Genomic DNA, 25,971 nt, shown 5'->3' with positions numbered 1-25,971 from the left:
GGACTCCTACATCAATTTTGCATTTTTCGAGTGTGAGTCTAACAATTTGAACACGTCTGTAAATCTCAGGACGTTTCCAATGATGCAAAGCGAGCGGGTGTAAACTAATAGTTAGTGTTCTTACTTTACAATAAGGATGACCCGGGTTCGAATCCGGTGTGCAGCCATCTTGATCGAGATTTTCCCCACAGTTCATTAGACGAATACCGGGGTGGTACCGTTAAATACAGACCCTGGCCAATTTCCTCCCACTTCTTTTCTTATTATTTTTGTTGGTTTTGGTTATTAATTATTTTGTTGTAAATTGGCCTCGCAGGCTGTATCTCGAAGTTTGCTTGATAAAGACTGGAGATCTCAGATAAGTGTATAAAATGTAGTAACTCTAGAAAGTTGATTTTAAGATAGATGAATATTATGAGGTACTGAACTCTGTATGCTCGCACATACCACGAGATACATAATGAAGTTCCTTCGCTTTCCTCGTAGTAAGATAACTCAATTTTCAAAATTTCAGAGCCACTTTTCTTTATACACCCACCCAAGAATTAGTCATCACCTTGCTCTTCCAGGCACAAACCTATATTATCAATAGGATCCTAATCCTAATGCTTATCCTAATGCTTGTCATATAGTAAAATCGTACTCATATTTCTATACCTTTTTTCTTTAGGAAAAAAAGGTTAGTTTTCTGTTAAAAAATGGTTTTCAAACAAAGCAGGGTTGATTTTTATTTTATTTTTATTTTTTAAATAGTTTAAATTACTTTGGTTTAAACCAGCCAGACCTGTTTTTAATAGTAGTTAGTGTTGACAAAGGGACATGAAGAGAAATAAGGTTGACAATGAGTTAAATGTACTTAAAATATTTATATTCTTCACTCTTCCTCACACTTCTTTTTTGATTTTCTTTTTAAAATACCTCAACAAAAATAATTTTTAGATGGAATCAGTTTAAATTTTACAAAATGTTATATAATAATACCGTAATTTAATAAAAAGGCTGCACCCACATTTTTCTGGATTTTAAGGTAAGGCCCGGAAATCATTGTTACTGAAAGGCTAACATTAAAAGCTTTGTTTATGAAACTTCGATTACAGCATGCATTCATATGTGTCCGCTTCCATTTATCCAGAACACAAGCAACACAGTGAGCAAGTGATCACCGTCATAGGCGTGCTGAAAGGCAGAAGTAATGTTTCCGAACGAGTCTCGCTGCAATTTGTCCGTCTAATTGATGAACATATGCAGTAAGCGCAATCTGCCAGTGTGCCTTATCGAAGGTCAAAGCGGTCGAAAGGCATGTGCAACACGCAAGTGCAACTACTACGCACTGAGAGCAAACTTGTCGATGACCGCTACATCAAGAAAATTATCTAGAGACAGACCCTACCTTCAGATACCTCCGGATACCACATTTCAGCAGAATAACATCCGGCCGAACGACGGGTACTACTGCTTCCCCAACCTACGTTGCCTAATATGTAGCCAACGATGTGTAGGATATAGCCTAATTGGTCGTCCCTCTCGTTTATGATCATACAACAGACATTATCAATTCTCGTAAATTTGAGTAAAATCAGTCGGGTAAGCAATTCAACTCAACGCCAATTTGATTCGATGCCACGCGCGTACAGGATCCGATTGCAGCATATCGAAACTTCACGAGTTTAGGCTTTCTTTCAGAAAATGTCCGGAAGGGCAGCAAACTCAAAATACGTTGGGCTGAACTAGGTTACTATTTTCTAAAGGACGTGCTCCCTACAAGAGTGTCATGTAATCCCAGTTCAATTAATCTTAACTCTGAAAGAGAATTCCCCTGCAAGTAGCTATGTCTGGAAGAAAGATTGCACGCGACTTACAACGGTTAGAGGTTGTCGTACTGTAATCGTACTGTTGTCGTTGAGTTCTGGAACTGTAATTACTTCTGTATATCATGTAACAAATGACTGGAATAAATTTCATTCGACTCACATGTACCGTACCTTTCAGCAGAGGCGGACTGGGAGTACAAGGAGTACGAACTTCGTGTATGTTTACAGAAGATTTTGAAAACTTTCAACATGCATGAACGAGGCCATACACGATCAACTTCCCTTTGGTTTGATCATTTTTTGTGCATGTTGGAAGGTTTCTTCATGCATGTGTCTGCGTGTATGAGACCCTTAATACTTATTACCCAGGTAAAGTAGCACGTTATAAAATCATGTTATGACACTAAAAATAAATAAATAAATACGAGATATTTGTGTTATTACAGGGAATTGTGCCACTTAAAGGGTTGTTAAATTTTCAGGATACAAGCACAAGACACACTAAATTTCCTGTATAGTTTGGCGGCACAACAACGTAAAATTTCAAAATGGCGGCTTTTTTTAATAGTAGCGGGTATTCACGCTACAAAGCACAAGTTTCGGTCCTTTAAGTTGAAATTTTCAGAGTAGAAGCACGAAACACTCTAAATTAGCTCTATATATTTTAGCGGCGATCCAACGTAAAATTTCAAAATGGTGGCTATTTTTCCAAAACAGCAGTGAATAGAAAATTGTTGCAAGTTGTGACAATGATAATCTTGAAATATAAATCACATATTAACACTTTTACCCCAGAAACATTCAAATATTTTGAAAAAAAAAATAAAAATAAATAAATAAATAAATAAATAAATAAATAAAAATAAAACAATTAAACCCATATAAGCCGAGGTGGGTTGGGCTTTTTTTTTTAAAGGGTTTTTTCAAACCCTGCTAAACCCCCGCCCCCGTATATGAATATCTATAGCCAAGTATTATTTCGCTTTCTTTATTTTATACAGTCTGAAAATCTTTGCAATGAATCGTACATGTCCTTTCAAAGCAACGTTTGTTTATATTGAAAGAGATCTGAATATGATACGATTCCATCTTCAAAATTATGAGGAATTTAATTTTCATGAATGATACATGCAAATGAGTGAATAAATTATAATAACCTTAATTTTATTGTGTAAAATAGTCTATCTTTGTAGATTTGTTTACATGATATTTAAATAAGAACATTGAGTAACCATCCAATTATGGAGGTGAGAAAAAACAGAAAGTTTAGAGAAACGGTTTTAAAACATTTTTGATAAAGCACACTGAGTTTGATAAATTATTTCTTGTTGACTTCTCAAACACTAATTAAATTGGAACATTACTACCATATATTAGCATTACAGGCAAACATATTTTTTCTACTAACGGCAGTTACGAATCACCCTCTCAAAATCAAGAAAGAAGAAGAAGAAAAACGGAACAAACAGCACGAATTTTTGATGTAAAAATTCGCATACTTATTGACTACGTAGAGATGATAACGCATTTGCCAGTCATGTCTTTGATGTGTTTTGCAATTCTTATAAAATACGTGAATAATGAAGTTCATTTATTAAACTAACTTTTACAACAGCACTTTTCTAAAGACAGAAGATTTCCCAATTTTATCACTGGAGATTTTTTGCAGAACTTCCCTTTCAATGGCCATAAGCATAAATGATTCCAAAATATGATTTGACAAAGACGAACGCATACGAGTTTCAATTAATTTAAGATAACTGAATGCTCGCTCACACGGTACTTGAGTAACTGAGAGAGTTATCAAATATTTGTGTACAGTAAACAGCGTTTGGAAAGTGGAAACCTGCATGTTATACCTTAGTAGCAAACTGTAGCAACACAAGTAACACTGCTTACACGGATGATTTTCGTTGCACATCTTCTGAAAAAAAGGCAATGCACTCCTCAGGTTAACTTTCTCCCTCCGAGGCACTACACTTAACTGTCGCATTCTGCAACATCTACCTCGGGTTGTATGTCGGTATAGTTTTCATTATTTGCTTTATCAGAGTAGTCTGACATAGTTTTCCAGTTTTTTTATTTTTTTTTTATTTTAGCAAAATTCAACAATTCAGATTTCAAATTTTCAAGCTCAAGCACCTTCTGGAACACCCTCATTTAGTAAATCAGTAAATCGGCGAGGATCAAGACAAGAAGCATCAAAGATTCATTTTTCGTTGTTTGTAAATCTATCATTTAATCTACCCTGGATTTGTATCGCAATGCCACACTCCGCAATATTCGCAAATGGGTCCTGGTCAATATTTGTGCACTATTGTTAGGTATATCGAATTAGAAACACCATCTTGCTACCCTTTCCTTTTTATCGCCTCGAACTTTTTTTTTTAAACTATGATTGCATCAGGTATGGAGACCTCCTTCTACTCGAGTTTTGGAAACAAGTAAAAAAAAAATAAATAAAAAAAAAAATCATAAGTTAAAAACTAAAGATTTACAAGAAAGGAGTGGTGCGTTTCCATTGGGGTCAACTATTTCCCGTGTACTTTATATATACGATAAAAAGAAATTGCCCCAATCTAATGGCCTGTTAATTCCCACAGATTTGTAATCTATTTGTTACTCTTGGATAAGAACATGGAGAATATTGCATGAAAATCCTCCTCGTACAGTAAGGAAACCGTTTAGACATGGAGTTGGAAACGCAAGTTGTGGGGTTGGAAAGAACCGGGTTCCCTGAGAACAGCGGTAATGTTAGAAATCGGTCCCGTGGCCTGAAATCCAAGAATTCGGGACCCTGATGTTTGGGCTCAGGTTCCTTCTCTTCGATATCAAATATCTTGCGCTGTACCTTACTCACATGCATCATCAATATTGTCTTGTAATGTTCAGTTGAATAAAATTCAGGCAGTATAATAAGGAAACCTACTCTTTGGAGCAAACAACATGGAGAATATGACATCAACCATCCTTTGAGCCCGATTTCTTGGGCTTCGGGCCCCGGGCCAGATTTACAACATCACCGATGTGATAAGGGGAAACCGACCCTTTCCAATACAACCACCCATGTCCAAAATTTCCATGCTTTGTTGGTGAATAGTAGGGACCATACCCTATACTTTCGGGGTCCGATATCTGGGAACATCAGGTCCCGGGCTCGATTTGTGACATCACCGCTGTGCTCACGGGAGCAAGACCTTTCAATTGTCACCTTCCACGTTCAAGAACTACATATTTCATTGGTGAATAGAAGGGACCTAAGCTCGAAACTTCGGGGCCCGATTCGGGCTCATTTTCTGACATCAACTGCATGGTCAGGGGACCATTATTTATCGCCAACACTCGCGTCTAACAACTCCATGCCTAACACGGTTTCCTTATCGTAGGAGAATCATCTCCATGCTCTTTATGTTATCGATTGCATATTACATTATTGGATACATACCAGGTAAATTATGGACGAGATTACATTTTTGAGTTAATAACTTACATGTATTTTCGAAACTTTTTATTGTCTTATTGATGTTTCAACAAACAAGGTTACGGGTTGGGCAGGGGGACCCTTTCACTATTGCCCTCCCTCCGCTAGCACTGCAGGCTCGTTAGTTACACCGCTGGTTACTGTGAACGAAAACGCAGTTTTGAAATAGTTATAACTAATCGAGCAATATCTTAAGTGATTTTGCAGACAGCAGGGCCCACCCGGCAATTTCCGGGTATCCGGGCGGCCCAGTCCGCCTCTGCCTATCAGCACAGAAGCTACTTGAAACATGGTCAACAGCTTAACATGGGACACACAGATGAGCTCCCACTGGGAATCGAAGCCGGGTCTCCCATATGGAAGACGTGTACTGTATAACTGCGATACAGCTCTATGTGCCTTTTCTGGTGTTGCAATTTTCACAAACAGAAGTGTATAATATTAGACTTTCATTATCATTCTGATGTCTTGAAGTGCCAAACAGGTAGCTAATTTAACATTAAAAAAAAAAAAAAAAAAAAAAACTCCACTGCATATGATCAAAGTTCATGATACACAATATAGAAACTCACACGAAAGAATTGTAAGAGAATACAGCAGATACTTTACACAGCATATATTGCATTGCTTACTCAGCAATATTAAAAAAAAAAAAAAAAAAAAAAAAAAAGTGTGCATGTTAATCTCGAAACTTGCTCTGAAAAATCTCCGATGTCTTTTACACAAGTAAGTATACTGAATCTGAATCACGTGACCTGTTGCAAAAAAAAAAAAAAAAAAAAAAAAACTCAAGGCCGCTACTTTGACGTACTATGTACGTTTAACACAACCCAGTACCTACATATTCAATGAAAGAACATACACATATACACATACATACAAAGAAAAACAGAAATACGTCAAGATTGATTCAATTGATGATGTGTAACTATTTGCAGGACTGTTAAGTAGCTATTATTCTTATAAGCATGTTTTTTTTCTGTTCTGTTTATCCATTAATAGAGTGTGGCATTCTTTAACAACCCATAAAATTAAAAAAGTTTGCATAGATAGATGTAGTACTAAAACGGAAATAAAATTTAAAATATGTTACTACAAGTTCTCTTATAGTACGTATTTTTACCTGACTGTAACGAAACTAAAAAGTTTTTTTTTTTTTTTTATGCCTGTGTAAAGTTTGATTTTGTAAACTTTCTTTTACTGAGACTGGGATGTGATGTCACGTAAAATTCAACATGCCAACGCTAAAAGCCATATTTTTATATAACAAAATTCTAAATAGATTATGAATAGCTTGATAGAATCTGGTAAATGATACATCTATCGCTACACTGGTCTTAAAACAGGCTTTGCGGTATACGATGTTACATAAGATTCAGTATGAGCTTTTCCGTGCATAAGCGGTTAGTGTACGCGCCTTTGGCATGGGAGATCCGGGTTCGAGTCCCGGCAGGAGCTCAAGTGATTCAGATTCCACGTTAATCAGTAGGTCCCGTCTCATATAGTCTCGCTGCTGAAAAGGATGTTACTCAAAATCAACTCAATCGATTATGTATGCCCGACGCTAAACGCCACGTTGTTAATAGTTAATTCTACATACAACATAAAAAGATTGGCATCGGGTTGTCTAAAAAGTATTGAGCCTTTTGCGCACGAGATGACGTTGCGTCAGTACAAAAAATGTTGGAATTCTTATAATCACGTATTGCGCTATGCAGATAAGTGATCTTTCCGCAAAACTGCGCCTCATTTTACAGTTTTATTTCAATAAAGGCGAAAATGCTGCGCAGGTTGCTGAAAATATATTGTACTGGTTATGGATAAGATACGTTATCAGAAGTAACAGTCAAAATACGGTTGAGTACCTTCCGTTCTGGTAATTTCAATGTCCAAAATGTTTCTCGTAGCGGGCAACCAATCAAAAAGGAAGTAAGCAAGGAATAAAACATCGATCACCAAACAGTATTTTTCCATTTGCAGAAAGATAAGCGCAAAAAACGACGTTTGGGTACCATATGATTTGACCGAGACACTTATTTACTCGATCGTATTTCTGGCTGCGTTTCTCTACTGAAACGTAACGAAGTCGAGATATTTCTGAAGCGGTTGATCGAGAGTGATGAGAAGTAGATAACCTACGACAATAATGTGCGAAAAAAAGATCGTGACCGAAGCGAGGGGAAGCTCCACAATCTGTGGAAAAGTCTACTCTGAGACCCAACTCAAGCAGGTCAAGCTGTACATTTGGTGGGATTAAAAGCAGAGCCCAACTAAGGAGCTGTGGGTCCCGATTAGGAACAATTTTGTGGAGTCTTATAGATCCCAAGGACACTTGCATCAAGGTATCATATGTATCATAATGTGGTAGAATTTAAATATGCGCTTCAAACACTTAAAAAAAGTGCATGAGAGTTAATAGATCAAACAGATGTAAGTAAGCTACATCCCTATACTGTTGAACCTACAAACATGTGGATAGTACATAGGTTTTGTGACGTAAGGTACCACCACGGATATATTTTTTTGGAAATTCGACATTGAAGAGAAAAATGGAAGTTGCAATTATTATAGTAAAATGTTAATATCTCGGAATCTTTAGTGTTAGAGACGTAAAATTTGGTTAATATCAAATTAAAATAAAAGGAAAAGAATTTTAAACTAACCAATTTTGTAATTCGATCGATATTAAAACCATAGTTTAATTCTAAAATACCAAGAATTATAATCTTAACTTTTTATGTTGTTATGCGTGCGTGTGAATTGGGTCGTTCAAGTACAGTGAAAACTCATAATCAAAGACAACTCAAATACTGGAAAGAAACAAACTGAAGCAAAATATATAAACATAAAAACACTGTATATTGTGAATTGTCCATAGTATGTACGTTCATGTTTTATGTGTTGTATATAAAAATGAACATAAATAAATAAAAATGGTGGCAGAAAGGGTATGTCGTCTATTAAAAGGTACCATATGAATACAAACTAGAGCTTCGAGTCGAATAAGAGAGAGAGAGATAAAACGCTGTGAAAATTTCAATGGAAGTATAGAGGGACTTAAAAGACAAAAGAGCTATATAGAGCCTGGACTTCAATAAGACCACAATAATTGGCAACAGCAGAGGGACGTGGAGGCTTAAAAGAAACAAAGAAAAAAACTCACCCAAATCAGTTCGTTTAGCTCAATGTGACCCGAGGCAAAAATATGTTGACATTAAATTGGTGTTCTCTTTATTTTTGTTTTACAGATTAAATCATGGCGTGCCGATATTCCATTGCGGAATGAAGCCGCCTGGATGGAGGTTTCTCAGTCTCCAAGCATCGTACAAGAAAAATTACGGCTTGGACCGCACGGGATGCACTTTTGCGCCTCACAATTGGTAGGACCTACGAGAAGCTTGTAAAAACGGGGTCCGTTTAAGACGATTGCAACTGTCCGAACTGAAGAAAATATCATCCTCGTCCAGGGCGCCCAACCAAGTCCTCGCGCAGACTTTCTCTAGAACCTTAACATTTCTCAAAGGTTATTGGTTAGAATTTTACGCCGTGATTTAGAAATAAAGCCATGCCACTTGCAGATTTTGCAGCATCTCACAAATGCGGATAAGCAAGCACGTATGAATGCTGCACAAATTATCTTGGAAATGGTGCGCATGGAGCCCGACATTCTGTTCATGTTTTCTGACGAAGCAACATTCCACCTCAGCGGTCCACCTGTGTGAACAAACACAACTGTGTCATCTGGAGGATCGAGCACCCACAGGAAGTTCATTTCGCTCATCGCTGCTATCCCTGCCCAAATGGCCCAGAAGGCCATCAACAATGGACATATTCCATAAGTACATTGGGCAGGATAGGTGCTAAATTGAAACCCTGTAACCAAATCCTTGTCTTGTAATTTCACGTGAGTAAGCCCTCAATTAATGTTAACATCCTTTTGCCTCACCCTGTATATCTCTATCATCTTTGGACATTTTTTTCCGTTAAATATTGACCATATTGTAAAACATGTTTATTTATTCGACTACTTCTTTTTCCAATTTATTCAATTAAGAATATTGAATTTAGCATTAAATATAAACATACATTGACTACTCAATAAACATTACCCTTAATTTTCGTATCCCAGCCAGTTCTTGGATATCGACAATATGAACGTTGTTTCTTGTAAGTTTTTTGGTGTCTCCCCTTTTCTTTCTTTAGCTCATACAAAATAAGAACTGAGAGGCAGTTCAGTTGAGGAGGTTGGATTGGAACCTACATTCCACAGCAGGAACAGCGTAGGCGGAAGATGATTTTGCCACTCATTGTAGGGTGTGGCAACCAGAGAAAAATAACTGACGCACATGTGGAGGATGTGACGCCAGAAACTTCGCTGATTTTGGTTCCTTCAAAACAAAACACTGTTTTCATCAAAGAAAGTTTTCCTCTCTCTCTGTCTCCCACATCCAACTTCTTTCATTAACAAAGAAAACCCCATGCAAATAGACCAACAGAGTATTTGGTTCATTAAAAATATTGACAGTTGGAGGTAGGGCTTTATTTATATATATTTCTTTAGGAAACCGCTAATACAGAGTGTCTCAAAAGTCCCCTGACATACGGTAACTCTGTTATTATTAGTTATATCAAAATGTAAGAGGGACAATTCAATCTAAAGTGTAGCTTTTTTTTTTTTTTTTTTTTAAATCGAACGAGCAGTTTGGGCTGTACACTCTTTATGCACCGAATGTTAAATGAAAATGCAACGTTGCCATGTACCTAGATCCACAACATAAGTGAATGAAGTTACTGTTTTCTAAGCTAACGTGTCGATGCCCAGCCCCCATTTCAAACATGGCGCCATTCACCACACTCTTACATTAGCGTAAAAAAACAGCAACTTCATTCACTTATGTTGTGGGTACAGGTAAATGGCAACGTTGCATTTTCATTTAACATTGGGCCAGTAAAGAGTGTACAGCCGAAACGGCTTGTCTGATTTTAAAAAATCCTTCACTTTAGATTGAAAATTATATTTGGAGACGGTTTCCCCTCTTACATTTTGTTGTAACTCTGATAACAACAGAGTTACGCTATGTCAGGGGACTTTTAAGACAACCTATACACACCAAAGTTTCACAAAATATGGTCTACAAAGTGTGCCTTTCAGGTTCTCTTAGATTGAACATTAGTTTAAAAAAATATAAAATTAAATAAACAGCACACGAAACAGTAAACTGGGTATCACACATACAGTTCAGACTCTCATGAATTACTATAGCTATCAATGCGTTAATACTGTATTGTAAAGATTACGCAAATTTTAGTACTTATTTAGATGTATTATTATCAAGTATTTTTGATAGTTTTCAATTAAATAAAAAAAACTAATAGGTATTTTCTTCTATTAACACATATATAAAAATTAAGGAAATTTTAATTAACATTATATTAAAGAATATACAATAAGTATGTACTCAAAATATTGGCATATACTATAAGCGTGAAACAATACATCCCAGCACCCGCTATTACGAACACGAGGAACCATGGAACTATAAAGTGATCCATACATGCAGACACATGCATGAAGAAACCTTCCAATATGCGTGAAAAATGATAAAACCACTGGCAAGTTGATCGTGCATGTTGAAAGTTTCCAAAATCTTCTGTAAACATGCATGATGTACCGCACGAAACATGTGCTCGTTCATGTAAGTTGGTTGTTTTGTATTTAGGTCCACCAATCACTACAACGGAAGAAATCACGTAACTCTTTCCTCTGTAATGCCAAGGTCGTTAAGCTGGACAGCAAGTTTGTACGTGTGTGGGCAACAAAATTCTTTCAACATGCATGATGATACAAATCTTTCATGCAAGTTGGTCATGCAAGTGTGTACGTCTATGGTTCCCTTTATACTTCCGACTTCCGTCGACGTATTTCGTATTCACTCCTGTTGTTAAAGCTTTCTTTTCGCCTATTTTGGGCCCATCTTTAATTCAGAACATATCTGGAAATTCTGTTGGAAATACTGTATGTCTGGGAATCGTGCCCTGTAGGGAAATCCCTTGCGCACTCATTTGACGTCGCAGAAACATTTATTTTTGGCTAGTGTATGTATGACTCCCTTCCTTTACGTTGGTGTGTATTCGAAATAAAACGTGCTGCCATCTCTGTTGAACGGTCCTAGGTCTTAAGAGGCGTAATCACTGCGAAATTAAAATACCGCTAATTTTACAGTAATTATGTTATCTTCAAATAGATAAAAGGTAATCGAAATGTGGAAAAAGAGCGCGCTAGACAACATTATTTTGCACGAGGTACCGTTATCATGAGTTACCTAGTAGCTTTCCGTTTGCAGCCATATAGAAACGCGAAAATAAATGCCGATTTTCTAAATGACTCGAAAACGAAAGCAAGTAAGTGACTCGTGATAACGGTATCTCATGCAAAATAATATTGTCTAGGGCACTCTTGTTCCACATTTCGATTATATTTTATCTATTTGAAGATACCAATTTGTAAAATAAGCCGTATTTTAATTTCGCCGTGATGAGGCACGCCCTTATTTTCATGGGAGAAATCACGTTTTGCAATTTGACGGTATAGTTTATTCAATATGTGTGTAAGTTTGTTTCGAAGGGAACAAGGGTAGGGTGATACGCTGAACACTGACTAATAAAAGGGGTCCATATTAAAAAAAAAAAGAAAGAAAGAAAAAGAAGAAAAAAAGAAACGATAACATTTCAATAATAAGGATCAAGAATAGCTAAATGTTTCCCCCAAATGTCTATGTCACACGTAACTCTTAGCCAATGGCTATTAAAGGATGCGTTTCCGATGTGTTACCCCCCGCAGCGAACGTAACCAAAGTGGTTACTCTGTAATTTTACTTTCGCCAGAGTCATAATGTGAGCCAGTCAGGGCTTACAGGCCTTACTGCCACACTCTTATTCTCATTTATGTGAATCACGAGAAATAACCCTATTGTGTTACATACATTTTTCTGAGATTAGCTAAGTTTTCGGAATTTCCTTATATTTTTGTGAATTTTCTTTTGTATACACGCACATACTGTATAACAGCAGAATTCCAATACTCTGCACAAAGCATCTTCCAAGCAGCTGTTTCTTGCTAAAATCCCCTTGCAAGGCAACACGTCTTTCCCTTTTTCCCCTTCCTTTGGAAATCTTTTACTGATTCCGAAACAGCAGGCGATCTACTTTTCCAAACCGCTCGAGCCTATTCGCACGATTTTATTGCTTTTGAGTTTGTAACGCATTGTAATTAGCCATCCACATTTAAATACATGGTCAGCGTATTCCAAGCGTACGCATGTGCCATAAAAACGCGTTGCGAACGCTTCGAATAGCCGTGTGTTTAAATGTTTTGACGTTTGAATATTAGTGATACAGACTGAAACGTTTTTGCTTTATAATAAAGATTAGCGTGAAGCACTGAGACAATTGCTTTTTATAAATAGGATACATAACTTTCATCTCAAATGTTTTTACTATATAATTATCCGCTTAAAAAAACGCTTGGCGTCACTTGTTGAACTGACCAGCATAAAAGTAGGACTTATTATTTTTCTATTATCATAGTAACATATGGGTTCAAATCTACTTTTGTTAGTGTTAGATAAATATAAAATATTTAATTTTATCTCACTTGTTTTGCTTAGTATTCTTTTCTCGTTCGGCCGGCAGGAAGCTAAATTATATCAGCAGCAAACGTAACAGTGAATTCAACAGGTTTCGTGATGTAAACTGGCCACTTCTTCCCCTCCCCCCTCTCTTTCTCTTTCCCCGGTTGATTCACAACTAATTGCAGCGCGTTCTTGGAAATGGCGTGTCTCGGAACGCAACATTCTTGAACAGGCCACCAGCTTCCCAGACGTTTTGTGTTGTTATTTTGAAACTTCTTCGTTTCGTGCAACATCACACTCATAAAGCAGCAACGGACATGAATGCAGAGGCATACATACTTATATTTGCTACCTGTTACATGCATCTTTCTCAATTGGGTTGTATTTCTGGAATATGATGTTTGAGGCGCATATATTTTGTACTTTTAGCCGTTTTAAGGATGGACAAATCACTAGCTTCTTCTTCTTCTTTTTTTACTACATATTCAGAATATTAACATTAAAATTTGTTCCCGTAATTATTTAATACTTAATAATAACACTGTCAAAAAAACTTCTAAAAGGAATACATTTACAAATGTACTGAACAAGAGAAAATATATGAAAAGGAGAAAATTTATTTTGTGAGGCAAAATAACGAAATAGGAGTAATACTAGAAAAATTGGACACTCTTCTTATGGGTCTTTGTAAGCTCACCTCCACTTTTGTGGATTCTAGTGAATAACATAATTAAGAGCCTGACGTACTAACAATTATATACAATTTACCATTTTTTCTTTTGCTTGTTTTTCATAAGTAAAAGGAGATAACGAAATGCAACTTTTTAAATAATAGTTGTATTCAGTTTGTAATAAACAAAATAGTTTTAACATACAGTTATTAAAATTAAATAATAAGGTTATTTAAAAAGCAGTTCACAAGATTTCAACACAACATGATACGTAATCAAAATGCAGTTGAGTTCGTTCCTCTAGTCGCTGCCTCAATTTAGATTTTTGGGGAAATGTTATTCTGGCAACACTGTAATTTCTATCGATGGCAACACTGAAAATTCTTCAGGTTCATATCTTCTGTTGTAGAGTAACATTATCTATGATTGTGGTAAGTTGCATTTCATCTTTTTTCACTTACGAAAAACAAGCGCAAGACAAATAGTAAATTTTGTATTATTTTTAATATGTTATTCTCTTAAGGACAATGAAGAGTACCAAAAGTCTAGAAACTGAGCCAGGTAGTATCTACAAAATAATTTTAAACTAATAAATTTTCCGGATTTTTTTCCCTTATAGACCACAAATTTGAAAATGAAATGAATGAAATGAAATCTTTAAGTTTTACGTCCCACTATGTGTCCATATAGTTGTGCATATAGTTTTACGTCCACACTAGGCTAAAGGAGACGGTGATGATGAGAAATGAATCAAATGGCGGAATGAAGAAAGTGGAGAAAACGGGAGAATACCGAGGAAAACCACGCACACGGCGTCTGTCCACCGCAAAGTTCACTTGGCGCGAGCTGGGATCTAACGAGGGATCCCAATCACCAGAAGTGAACGCTCTGCAACTAAGTCACTGCGGCCCCTCCATAAATTTGAGTGCACTGTTTATGGCATAACTGTTGGACATCAGCATTTCTGTACAGGGTGGCCAGAAAGTCCCTTTACACCTGTGCATCACTGACGAACTAACTTCTGTACAAGTTTCCTTTTGGGTTTGATGGACGACCAGAACGAGGGGTATCCAAAACACTTCCCGACATGAAAAAGCTTTCTTCTCCCACGTGGTCAAAGTCTGACGACTTGGTGGCTCCTTACCAAATCGTTCACGACAATATTCATACCCACACATTTACTACTTACGCTCTTCCAAAGTGAAGTCAATAATATTTACCAAAGTGAAGTGGGTACGTCAAAGACAAAGTGTACGCTACAAAAGTTAAGAATATACTGGGCTTACATCATATAAGAGATGTCACAAACTCTGTCCAACTAGAAATGCTGCGCAACACATAACACGAAACTAACGACAGGTTAGGATATTTTTCATCATGCCACCAGAGGCGCCAATGTGTAAGCGAGCTGAATTGAAGTGCACTAATTTGTGTTACACTAGAACCTTTTGAGTTATATTTGAATTCTTATCTCGTAATAATGATGCACGTGTAATACATTTTTTCCCTTTACATTTTCTTTCGATATTGGGAGTCTTACGGTGGACATCCTGTATTTTTGTATAATACTGATTGGCTTCTGTTGTCTTTCTCGTTTTGATCTCCCCACACATTGCTTGTAGAGAACACTTAATGTGCATTTCTGTGAATTATACGACTCCTTCCTCAACGCGTTACTGAGGTTTTTAATGCAGCTTCGGGAGTCGACATGACGCAATATTTCTTTCTTCAAAGCCGCATGCAGAAAGCAACTGTTGGCATTTATGAGATCTTCTTCTTCTTCTGTTACACTATCATCATACGGCATTCGAAACAGCGTCTGTGCTCTGATTAAGTAAGGCTCCGATTTTCAACAAAGGAGACAGTGGCGGATAATGAAATGGGTGTCGGCAGAAGAAGCATATTGTCCATATAGTTCAATATTTCGGTTTATTTTATTTTTTAAAACAAAACATCTAAACATAATATCAGGAAGAACTAATTCCGAAATATATAAGTATTTCCTAATAGGTATTATTTTATTTTTGATTTTCATTAGAAATGTAAAGGCTAGAAAAAAGGTTTTAAAAAGTGTTTCTATGGCTACTTTGCTGGAAAATATCGTGTTTATTTTTTTTAAGATAATTTTTAATGAAGCAATAACAGTTCATCTCATCTCTATTTTCTCATTATAACACACAGACACAAACACACAATTAATTATCGTAGTCTACAGAAAAAAGTAAAGAAAAATTTCCAAGAATGAAACTCAAAATAAACAAATAAATTAGTCATTCGATAGGAAAGAAAAAGATCAAGTGGTTGAATACTGTTGGTTCTTCACTTTAAACAAATTGTTCGTTAAACTAGAACGCTGTTCGATAAAACTATTTCTGAAAAAAAAAAAAAAGAAGATAATTATGCTAGCAATAACTATGTTCAAATGTAATTGTTAGATTTTGTTATCAAGAGTTATGAACATGTCATTGCGTAATTTACAACACTGTAATTGGGCTATAGCCTGTTGTGTTGACAATAAACAATAAATAAATAAATAAATAAATAAATTTAGAACTTAAATCAAAACTTCCTCCCACAATCTCATTCCACCAATTTCTCCATCATCATTCACTTGCCACAATCATCCACCTACCTTAGGCTAATGGACATAATCGTGGGGCGTTCAACAGAAATATTTCATTTCATAAACCTCACTTATTCACGTGTTTCAGGAGTTAAGAGTCTTCATCCCGGCGAAATTAAAATACCGCTAATTTTACAGTAATTATGTGATATCTTCAAATAGATAAAAGATAATTGAAATATGGAACAAGAGCGCCCTAGACAATATTATTTTGCGTGAGGTACCGTTATCACCAGTCACCTAGTGGCTTTCCGATTTCAGCTGTTTAGAAACGCGAAAATAAATGCCGATTTTCAAAATGGCTCGAAATCGAAAGCAGATAAGTGAGTCGTGATAACGGTAGCCAATGTAAAATGATATTGTCTAGGGCGCTCTTGTTCCACATTTCGATTATCTTTTATCTATTTGAAGATATCACATAATTACTGTAAAATTAGCGGTATTTTAATTTCGCCGGGATGAAGACTCTTAAGCTCACATTTTATGTAGAAGTATAGCTCGAACAACATATTTAAGATGCCTTTACCCTTCGAGGAAAATAAATTTATTTTTACGCTATTAGTAACGTTTCTATTTCAAAACATATTGACATGATATATGTCTATTTTGCAAACAAGTGTCATATTAAGGCTATTCTACGAGAATATTTACTTTATTATAGCTATAATATTTGCAGCTCAAGAAAACTGTTGCCCGAACTGTGAATATGCTCTTTCTTTTCTTTTCTTTTTTTTTTTTTTTATTCAAATAATATTCTCTTTCAAGATGCAAGTTTGAATTTAAGGAACCTCAAACCAAAAATAATATGTATAACTTTCATGTATTTAATAAGGCGGTTAGGCAACCAAAATTGCATCGGTGATTTGTTGTGTTGCATAACGTTCGCGTGCACGAAAAGCATGCAATGCGAGTTTGAAAACCAAGCAGGACAGTCAGTTCCGAAAAGAATATTGAACTCAACAAGTACTATATGCTGTAAAGACTTTTCTTTTTTCATTATAGAATCTACAACGGGAAAAATAAGGGTGATATTTGAATACGAACATTATAAAAAAGCCATATGAGGGGAAAATTTTATTTTTCCAAAATAGCAGATCTTTCTTTTTGCTTTAAAAAAAAAGACGACTAGAGGCCGGTTCTTCATTCATTCAACTGACAGTGTTGAATGAACGCCGCATTGCTAAAATATCATCCGGGCTTTTTTTCACATATCTTTTACGCAGGCGGGTCATTTAGAGGGGGTCAGGGGGTTTGAGACATGTATAAATTTTATTTAATAGTGTAGTAATATTCCAATTAAAAAAGTGAAACTACATATGCCAGTAGAGAATCTTACCTCCTCCCTCAATTACGCTGCAATTAATATATATAATCCTAGCGTTCATCTACTTCTGACCTATATTTACAATATGTATATATATATATATTTCTGGGGACGTACCGTCCTTGGTAGCTGAAGATTATATTTTTCTAACACTGCGTAGAAACGGTACAGACACTCCTGGCAAGAAACACACATGTTACTCACAATGGTGTTTACGTCAAATACTTCTAAACATATGTGATAATATTTAATAATGGATGCAATGATAATGTATTATAGTCTCGAACTTACGCCTTTCATGGAGGTTTTAGACAGAACATTTAAAGCGTTTTACACTAATTTAGCGTACGCTTACGACATGGTTAATAAATAACTTCCAAGATGGAATGTTCAAACTCATTTTTCTTTTTACATAAATAAATAAGAAAAAAGCGAAACACTTTTAATTGAACTGAATTCGAAAGCTCCCAGCGTACCAAGATCACAGTCTAAGTTACCAAGCTTCTTGCCCACCAAATTTTGTTCAGATCCGGTCAGTAACTACTAACAAATAAAGTACCGTAAGACGGGGTTACTTTGCACCAGATTAAAGGAATTTTAAAGAAAATCGAATGTAACTTACAAACGTAATGATTTAGAACACTGTATTTAAAACATATAATAGCTAGATATATAAGGAAAACATTAATGCAAGTTCATTAGTAAACATTCAGTATGATTATAGTTATTGAAATAAAAACTTTGGTGCAAAGTAACCCCATGGGTGGGATTACTTTGCACAACATTTTAAAAAATATGTTCAACATACGAACATAATGTTTCTGTGTATTGTTTTTCCTTCGTTATTTATACATTTCACTTTTAACACAAAACTGTATACAATCTACAAATATTGATATTAGAATGATAGTACCAAAATATGTATTTTCTGATACCGGCAAAGGAATTACATCCTGATAGTTTAGCATATGTCCCACAAAAATGCCAACTCAGAAACGAAGAAAAAAAACTTGAACTGATTTGCCTTGGTTATTCCTTACGTCCAAAAATATCATCCCAACCGTAATCAGTGGAAGATTTACGGGGTTTGGGACTTTCAGGCTGGATCCCACCCAAATTGCATATTTTTCTTTCTTTTTTTTTTATCTAATGTTAGTCCTTCCTATGCGTATAAGCTTCAAGTCCCCCCCCCCCAAAAAAAAAAGTCTAGTGATTTCTAACAAACGAAGCCACTGACTGTAAAGCTCTCTGAAACTATTTCTCTGGATCCGCCACTGTTCATAATTTATTTTGCAACAAGAAATTAATTCCGGCATCTACCTAAATAGGAACTTTATCTAAATTTAGAATCCAGGAGGTTCCAGTAGTAATAATTTCCTATCTAAGGGGTATTTTGGAGCGGTACAAAGTAACCCCGAGTAGAGGCTGAAACCACCTTCTCCCAGTTTTACTTTTTTATGACTTTAAAACGTTTCATATTTCAATTTCAACTATTGCATCAGATTCCCATTATACACAGTAGTCGAAACTGACCTAACTTTGATGGAAAGTCTTGTACGTGGTGCCTTTCAAATTTTGGCGGCCTTTACAGTGACTGCTTTCCATACCTCTACAACAACAAACCCTTCGTGCGTTTGCACACGGCAACGATAATATCGGTGGAAGCCCCGATAATATCGGTGTCGGTGTCGGCGTACTTTGCACACGTCGCCGACAATATCGGTGGAAGCCCCGACAATATCGTTGCCGGTGATGAGCGAAGTAAGCGACACACACAAAAAATCTTCTCCATATGAAAACAAATAAAAAAAAAAAATAATTGGGAATATTATTTTTTTAAAACAAGGACTACAAAAACTGTTCTGAAGAGGTGTGGAGGACGGTACAAAACTTAGAAAAAATAGCCCTATGCCTAAACATGTTTAGATTTAACAGTGCCGTTTTAAATAGATGCTGTAAACATATTATTTTCGTTTCGATGAGAATTGATGCTGCTGTACATTGCAAACTATATTAGTTTTAATTTTTGTTGGAACACTGTTACATATTGTATGTATATTATTTTGTTTTCCATCCAATTAACATTAATGTCATAGTAGATTAAATGATAAGAATCGAATTAATAATTATGTTTTACATTGCTCCATACATACACTGGTGCAAATCCCGGAGGGATGAAGGGGACATGTCCCCTCCAATCTTGGAACTGGGGAGATTGTCCCCCCCCAATAATCCGATTTGAAATGTGTTTTTTGGGAGAGAAATTTGATTGTGTCCGATCGCCAGAAAGGAAAGTGAGATGAAATTAATGTCCACTCAGAATAAGCCTCAAATCTGTCCGCCTCCCAATGTTGAAGACAACTCTGCCTCCTGATCCTCCACAGCATTGTTTCTCGACTACAGAAATAGTTTGAACATCGCTATATATATATAATATGGGAACGATCCTACCCCCCCCCCCCCAATGTTGAGGACAGATTTGCGCTGTTGCATACATACCTGTCGTTTCTCGTTTCTTTTTGTCCATGAACTCAAAATCCTGGGCAAGGCTTGTATAAACTTTTCGCCATGCTTTTTGCTTTTCAATTCTGTCCTTGAAAGAGTCTGTTATCTTATCCCATATGCAAGGTCTACATTCCACAAGTTCAATAAGGGTTAAAATATCGAATGGAAAAATTGCTGCCATCTCTAAAAATCTAAGCAAAACTAGAAAGATACGAATGCAATAATACACAATCTTTTCATTCAGTCACTGTAGCTAAAGTGCAGAACTCTATCAGGGGGTCGATCCCGATACAAAGGGGAGAGGGAAAACTTGGATACATAGCTTTGGTCTTTGTTTTCAATTGTCATTCCACAATTTTTTTTTAAAAAGGGGGATTTGGGATAGTTTTGGAAATGAGAAAAAAACTGCAACAAGTAAAGCATGAAGTCACATCCCTATTGTTGAGATCACCATCAAGAAAATGCCAAATGAGTAACTTGTCCTTGGAGCTTTGAAAAGAGTGTTTGATTGTGATGGTTTCGTTTCAAAATAATAATAATTCTACTTTAACTTGTCAACAAATATTCTATTCAATCATTGCTTATTGAGTGGAACCGGGAAAAGCGATTTGCACACGATTCTGATGAAAATAATAGAAAGTAATAATGATCATGATTTTTTCCATATGCTTATGTTCACAGTGTATCAAACTTTGAAAATTACGATTAAATTAATTTCCAGAATATATTAAAATTTAAAAGCATTAATAGATTAAAGAACAAAAATAAAAAAAAAACGAGTGGAAAATAATCAAGAAATTGGTTATCTAAATTTCCTATATTCTATTTGGTAATAGCTATTTAGAGGGAAACCAGTACTCTTCAGACTTCCCACATTTTATATTTATTTAATAAAGGGAATTAGCTGCTCCAAAACAGAGACTGTAAAAAAATAATAAGCTGTTCCGAAGTTGTTTATAGGACAAGATAATAATATTATACAATTGTAATAGAAAAAATGGAAACAACAAAATTCCAAAGACAAGAAACGAAACAAAAATACACAGCGCCTTGTCACTCACTCTCATCATCTAACCCGCTGACCGGCCGACATTATCGGTGGCGTGTGCATCCAATCATAAGAAAACATTGCCCCCGACAAAATCGGTGTCGGCGGTACCGCCGACAGTATCGGGGGCTTGGCCGACAGCATCTGCGTGTCGGAGGATCGGCCGATAATATCGGTGGCGTGTGCAAGCTACGATTTGAATACATTGAAGTCGATTTCACCGCCGACATTATCGGTGGCTCCACCGATATTATCGTTGCCGTGTGCAAACGCACTTCGGGTAATTAGAACTGACGTTAACCGCCAACATTATACCCAAAATACAGTTAGATGTACTATCTTATGGTCGCAGCTGAACTTTCCTCTTTACAGTTCATAGTTTTATCGACAAAGAACTGTGAAACTCTTTTCATATTTTGTGCAAGGTAACCCCTGATGTGCAAAGTAACCCCGTCTTACAGTACCGCATAAAAGGTGAGCCAAGCGTATCCCTGATCGAACTCAGCAACCAAATATGGCGATCTTTATTCCTTAATCGATAGGATACTTCCGCAACGAAATTCATTCACATCCGACCAGTACGTAGTTACCAAGAAATACAGCACTACGTACAAGATAAGCCGTGGCTATTGTAAACTTCTGGAGTGAAGAACGTCCCTGAGGTGCAGAAACTTCGGAAATTCAATGAATTCAAATTCGTGCCATTCAAAACCATAAGCATATACGTTGATAGAAGACTGGAATACTGTCACTAGTCAATCAGCACTAGTACAACTTTCCCAATTGAAGAAAAAAGTCCTTCTTCATTGATGTTAAGTTTATTGAAAACTAGCAGAATACCCGTTCTTCGCACGGGGAGAATACGTTTCATTTTGGACATAAAGAGATGAATTTGAATTTAAATGGCATCGGAAATGTCACTGTTCGTTTCAGCTACCCCGAAAACTATGAATTCGATACTAATATCTGTCATTTCCGATTATTTTATATATATATATATATATATATATATATATATATATATATATATATATATCCCGCCCCCTCCCACAAGTTACGAGACTGAATTTGGATTCAAACAGCATAGGATGTGTCACTGGTCACCTCAGCGACCTCGAAAACTATGGATTAGACACTAATATCCGTCATTTTAAAATATCTGCCCCCTTCCCTAAGTAGCACCGTCAAAGTGAAATGATAAAAAAAAAAAAAAAAATACATGACAGCCCCTAATCTCATCTATGTTGAAAATTTGATCGAGATTGGTCTCATGGTGCAAGAGTTATGAAGTCACAAATGTAGTCATTTTCCTTTTATGTTTTTTTAAACACATCTCCTTCTCCCCACCCTAAGTTGTACCGTCAAAGTGAAATGATAAAACTATCTCAGGTTCGAACCTCGTCTATGTGGCAAATTTGATCGAGATCGGTCTCGTGGTTCATGAGGTATGAAGTCACAAACATTGTCACTTTCATTTTTATATATAGAGATTGTTTTGCGAAAATATCACTAAGTCCACATCCTATATTTGATAGCTTGGAAATCAAAAGTCTACACAACATGTATAGAAAGTTAAGGTCGACCACCATGCCAAGTTTAATCCACATTGAATGAGGCTGATAGAACTGGTACGATATAGTCTTTGAGTTTTCAGGAAAAGTCAAGGTAAGACGAAAATCAGGGCAGGTATCGTATCAGCAAAGAAGATCAAATCCCAGATGGGCAGGTATCGTATCAGCAAAGAAGCTCAAATCCCAGATGGGCAGGTATTGTATCAGCAAAGAAGCTCAAATCCCAGATGGGAATCGTGCAATTTTCATCCACTATAGAACTGTGGTCCACGTCTAATATACATTTGCTGTTACTAACGAATTGTGAACTTAAAAAAAAAAAAAAAAAAAAAAAAGCTCAAATATCAAGCCCAGCAACGGAACAAAATTAACTGCGTTCCAAAGTAAGATTTATTTCTGCCCCAGAGAAGTATAGCATATGAGTCTCTAGGAAGTAATCAGTGCTTAACGTTCTTGGCTTTAGTGTGGGCGATTTCTATTTCTTGTGGTAGTACGTTTGGTTCAGTGCCCACATTAAATTGTAAATCCTTGCCTTACACACGGGCGTCGTTAGCGGGGGGTCGGCGGGGCGACGCATCCCCCCAAATTTTAGTCAAATAGGCATATATTTAAAGAAACTATATTACTTTGTATCAGTGGCGGATGCAGAAGGTAAAAACTGGGGGGGACAGCCAGAATCCAGACTATGATAGGTATATCATGAGTTTACTATCAAAAATATATAAATAATAGCTTAAATTATTTTAGTCACTCAAAAAACTGGGGGGGTTCTAGCCTTCCCCGGCCCTGGCCTAGATCCGCCACTACTTTGTATATATAACTTTTGTCGGAAACAGAATTTTGATTTTGATTCATCCGACCCCCCAATTTAAAAAGCTAACGTTGCCAGTGCCTTACATACTTATGTTATAGTACCATTGCTGATAGGAACTGCAACCAATAGTGAAAGATAGAAGTTCAAAAGTGTTTCTTCACGTCATGGTAAAATATTATAATTTATTACTTCTAAGCATGATTAGTTCAGTACTGTAATAATTAAAAGAAGTATATATATATATATATATATATATATATATATATATATATATATATATATATATATATATATATATATATATATATAGGCCTAGCCACAGGATATGATCAAGAGAGGGGCTAAACCATAGTTTATCGCTTTATCCAGTGTAAAAAAAAAAAAAAAAGGAGGATTAAAGCCCAGCCCATTTTATCCAGGATCCGCATCTCTCTCTCTCTCTCTATGAAGCTGATCACCCACCTCTCAATCATAACCATTAACAACTAACTGTATGTGCACACAGCACGCCCGTAGTAATAATTGTAAGATGGAGCCGAGACAATTTTGGGGGGGCTCAACTTGATTTCAATTTCACCTTACGTTCTTGACTATTTATATTTTTAAAAAATATACACGTATATAACCTATTTATGTAAACAAAACAATTGATAAATTCAGGAGGCTGAAGGTGGTCGTGGGGAAGGATCTCCCGCGCCAATCCTAGCAACGGATCTGATACTAAGGTTATTTGAATGCTTCATCCTGTAATAAATTACTTTAAAAAATAAAATAAAAACCTGTGGGGAGAAGCAAAATGGAGATGTGATAATCGCAATTTCGAGGAAAACCAAGTTTCAGGTGACATCTTTATAGTCTTCTTGCGTATACATTTACATCTATTTTTATTGTAATTGATTTAAAACACTTATCTCCCTGTACCTTGCTCTTGAACCGACTGCTATCCTCTTAATTCTACTCCAAAACAAATTACAAAAATAGGTGCGCATTCATTATAAAATAATATATGAGGTTTCATTCACCTTTATTATCCACAGTCTTAATTTGCTTGTTGGGGTTACGACTATGAAAAAAATACAAGATTTGGTCTAAAGTGTCCAGGGTTTTTGATCACAAGTGTACATCATCACCTTCCTAAACATCACGCAGTATCTAAACTAGCGTTATCTACAGGCGCATCAAGAGATGCAAGTATTCGAAGCTAAAGGAAAAATCGCAAAACTATCTTATTCACCCTGTGAACACTCGTAAAAAGAAACAATCCTTTCAGAAGTGATTCTCCCCTCCCTCTTAGTACTTCTACTCCCTCTCCCTTCGGCCTCAACATGGTAATTCCAACCACATTCCAACACACACACAGACAATCCACAAGTCTAGTTAGCATTGCCCGAGGGTCCCCTCCCGCCCGCTTGGGTTTCTATTGCTATTTATGGACGAACTGTACATCGTCATGCCTTCATAGCGGGCATACTGAATCGTCGAACTACCACTGCGATGCTCTTGTTTTTCTTATGACGTAATTGTTGCACTATAAGCTACTTGTTTACTTACGTTTACTCGGTAGAATCCCGCTTCCTTTTCGCCGTGGCATGGCGGGCGAGGAAGGCTGGACAGGCAGGTTGGCCAAGTCAGGCTCCTCGGGTTCCCCCCGACCGACGAATCGGTGGACGTGGGGGTTTCCCCATGCTGGTAAGTTACCCCCTACTCAACACCTCTTGATTTCGCTGCAACATCACTCTTTGCACCTTCATGCATCCATTCCGACTCAGGACGCGACGAAATCCTCCCGAATTTCGCCCAAAACTAATTGATCGCAAAAATTCACCAACCGACTTCACTCACACACATTCACAACAACACACTTTAGTTCACGGCACGGCACAAACCTTGAGTTTAGTATGACGTCACTAGAACTTGACACCCGCGGCAAGTCTCCTCACTCGTTCACTCGGCTCAGCCAGCAGAGAGGCTACCGCTTGTTCTGCAACTCCATGCGGACGGACAGAGATTGATAGTGGAATGTCTGCAGATCTCCACTCCAACTCCATCTTGCGAGATCATCTCTAACTATTTGTGGGAAGCAAAATCAACCTCTTGGTCGCACACTGTAACTATCTTTGTAGTTTCCCTTCCCCTGAGATTATCTTGTGTGAGCATTTTTAGCAGTGCAACCAGGGGCGTCATTTAGGGGGCAGCAGGAGGGGGCAATTGCCCCCCAAGAGTTTGAGAAATACATATACTTTAATGGATTGTTTACTAATATACTAGTACAAAACGTAAAAGTCTGTATGTCGGTGGGGGCGCGGTGGCTCAGTGGTTGAGCGTTCACCTACGGTGCTTGGGGTCCCTGGTTCGATCCCAGCTCGCACCGTGTGGACTTTGTGGTGCACAAAAATCGTGCTCGTGTGTTTTCTCGGGGTCCTCCCACTTTCTTCATTCCACCATTTCATTCATTTCTCATAATCACCGTCTCCTTTAGCCTAACCGGCATA

At 36.8% G+C, this 25,971-nt stretch overlaps 1 protein-coding gene across 1 annotated transcript in view; it reads right to left on the bottom strand.

Moving 5' to 3' along the window:
• The window catches only part of shn (zinc finger protein schnurri), a 472,944-nt gene extending 447,486 nt beyond the window's left edge, over positions 1-25,458 (bottom strand). Inside the window, exon 1 of the mRNA XM_081755807.1 lies at positions 25,031-25,458. Within this exon, the coding sequence (XP_081611933.1) occupies positions 25,031-25,070 (40 nt within the window). The 5' untranslated portion in view covers positions 25,071-25,458. The remainder of the gene's footprint in view (positions 1-25,030) is intronic.
• Positions 25,459-25,971: the final 513 nt, after the last annotated feature.

This window comes from Thermobia domestica, chromosome 4 (genome assembly GCF_964235325.1).
Source record: "Thermobia domestica chromosome 4, izTheDome1.hap1.1, whole genome shotgun sequence".
NCBI lineage: Eukaryota > Metazoa > Arthropoda > Insecta > Zygentoma > Lepismatidae > Thermobia > Thermobia domestica.
Note: the sequence above shows the minus strand (reverse complement) of the source record. Positions and strands in the feature narration are given on the sequence as shown.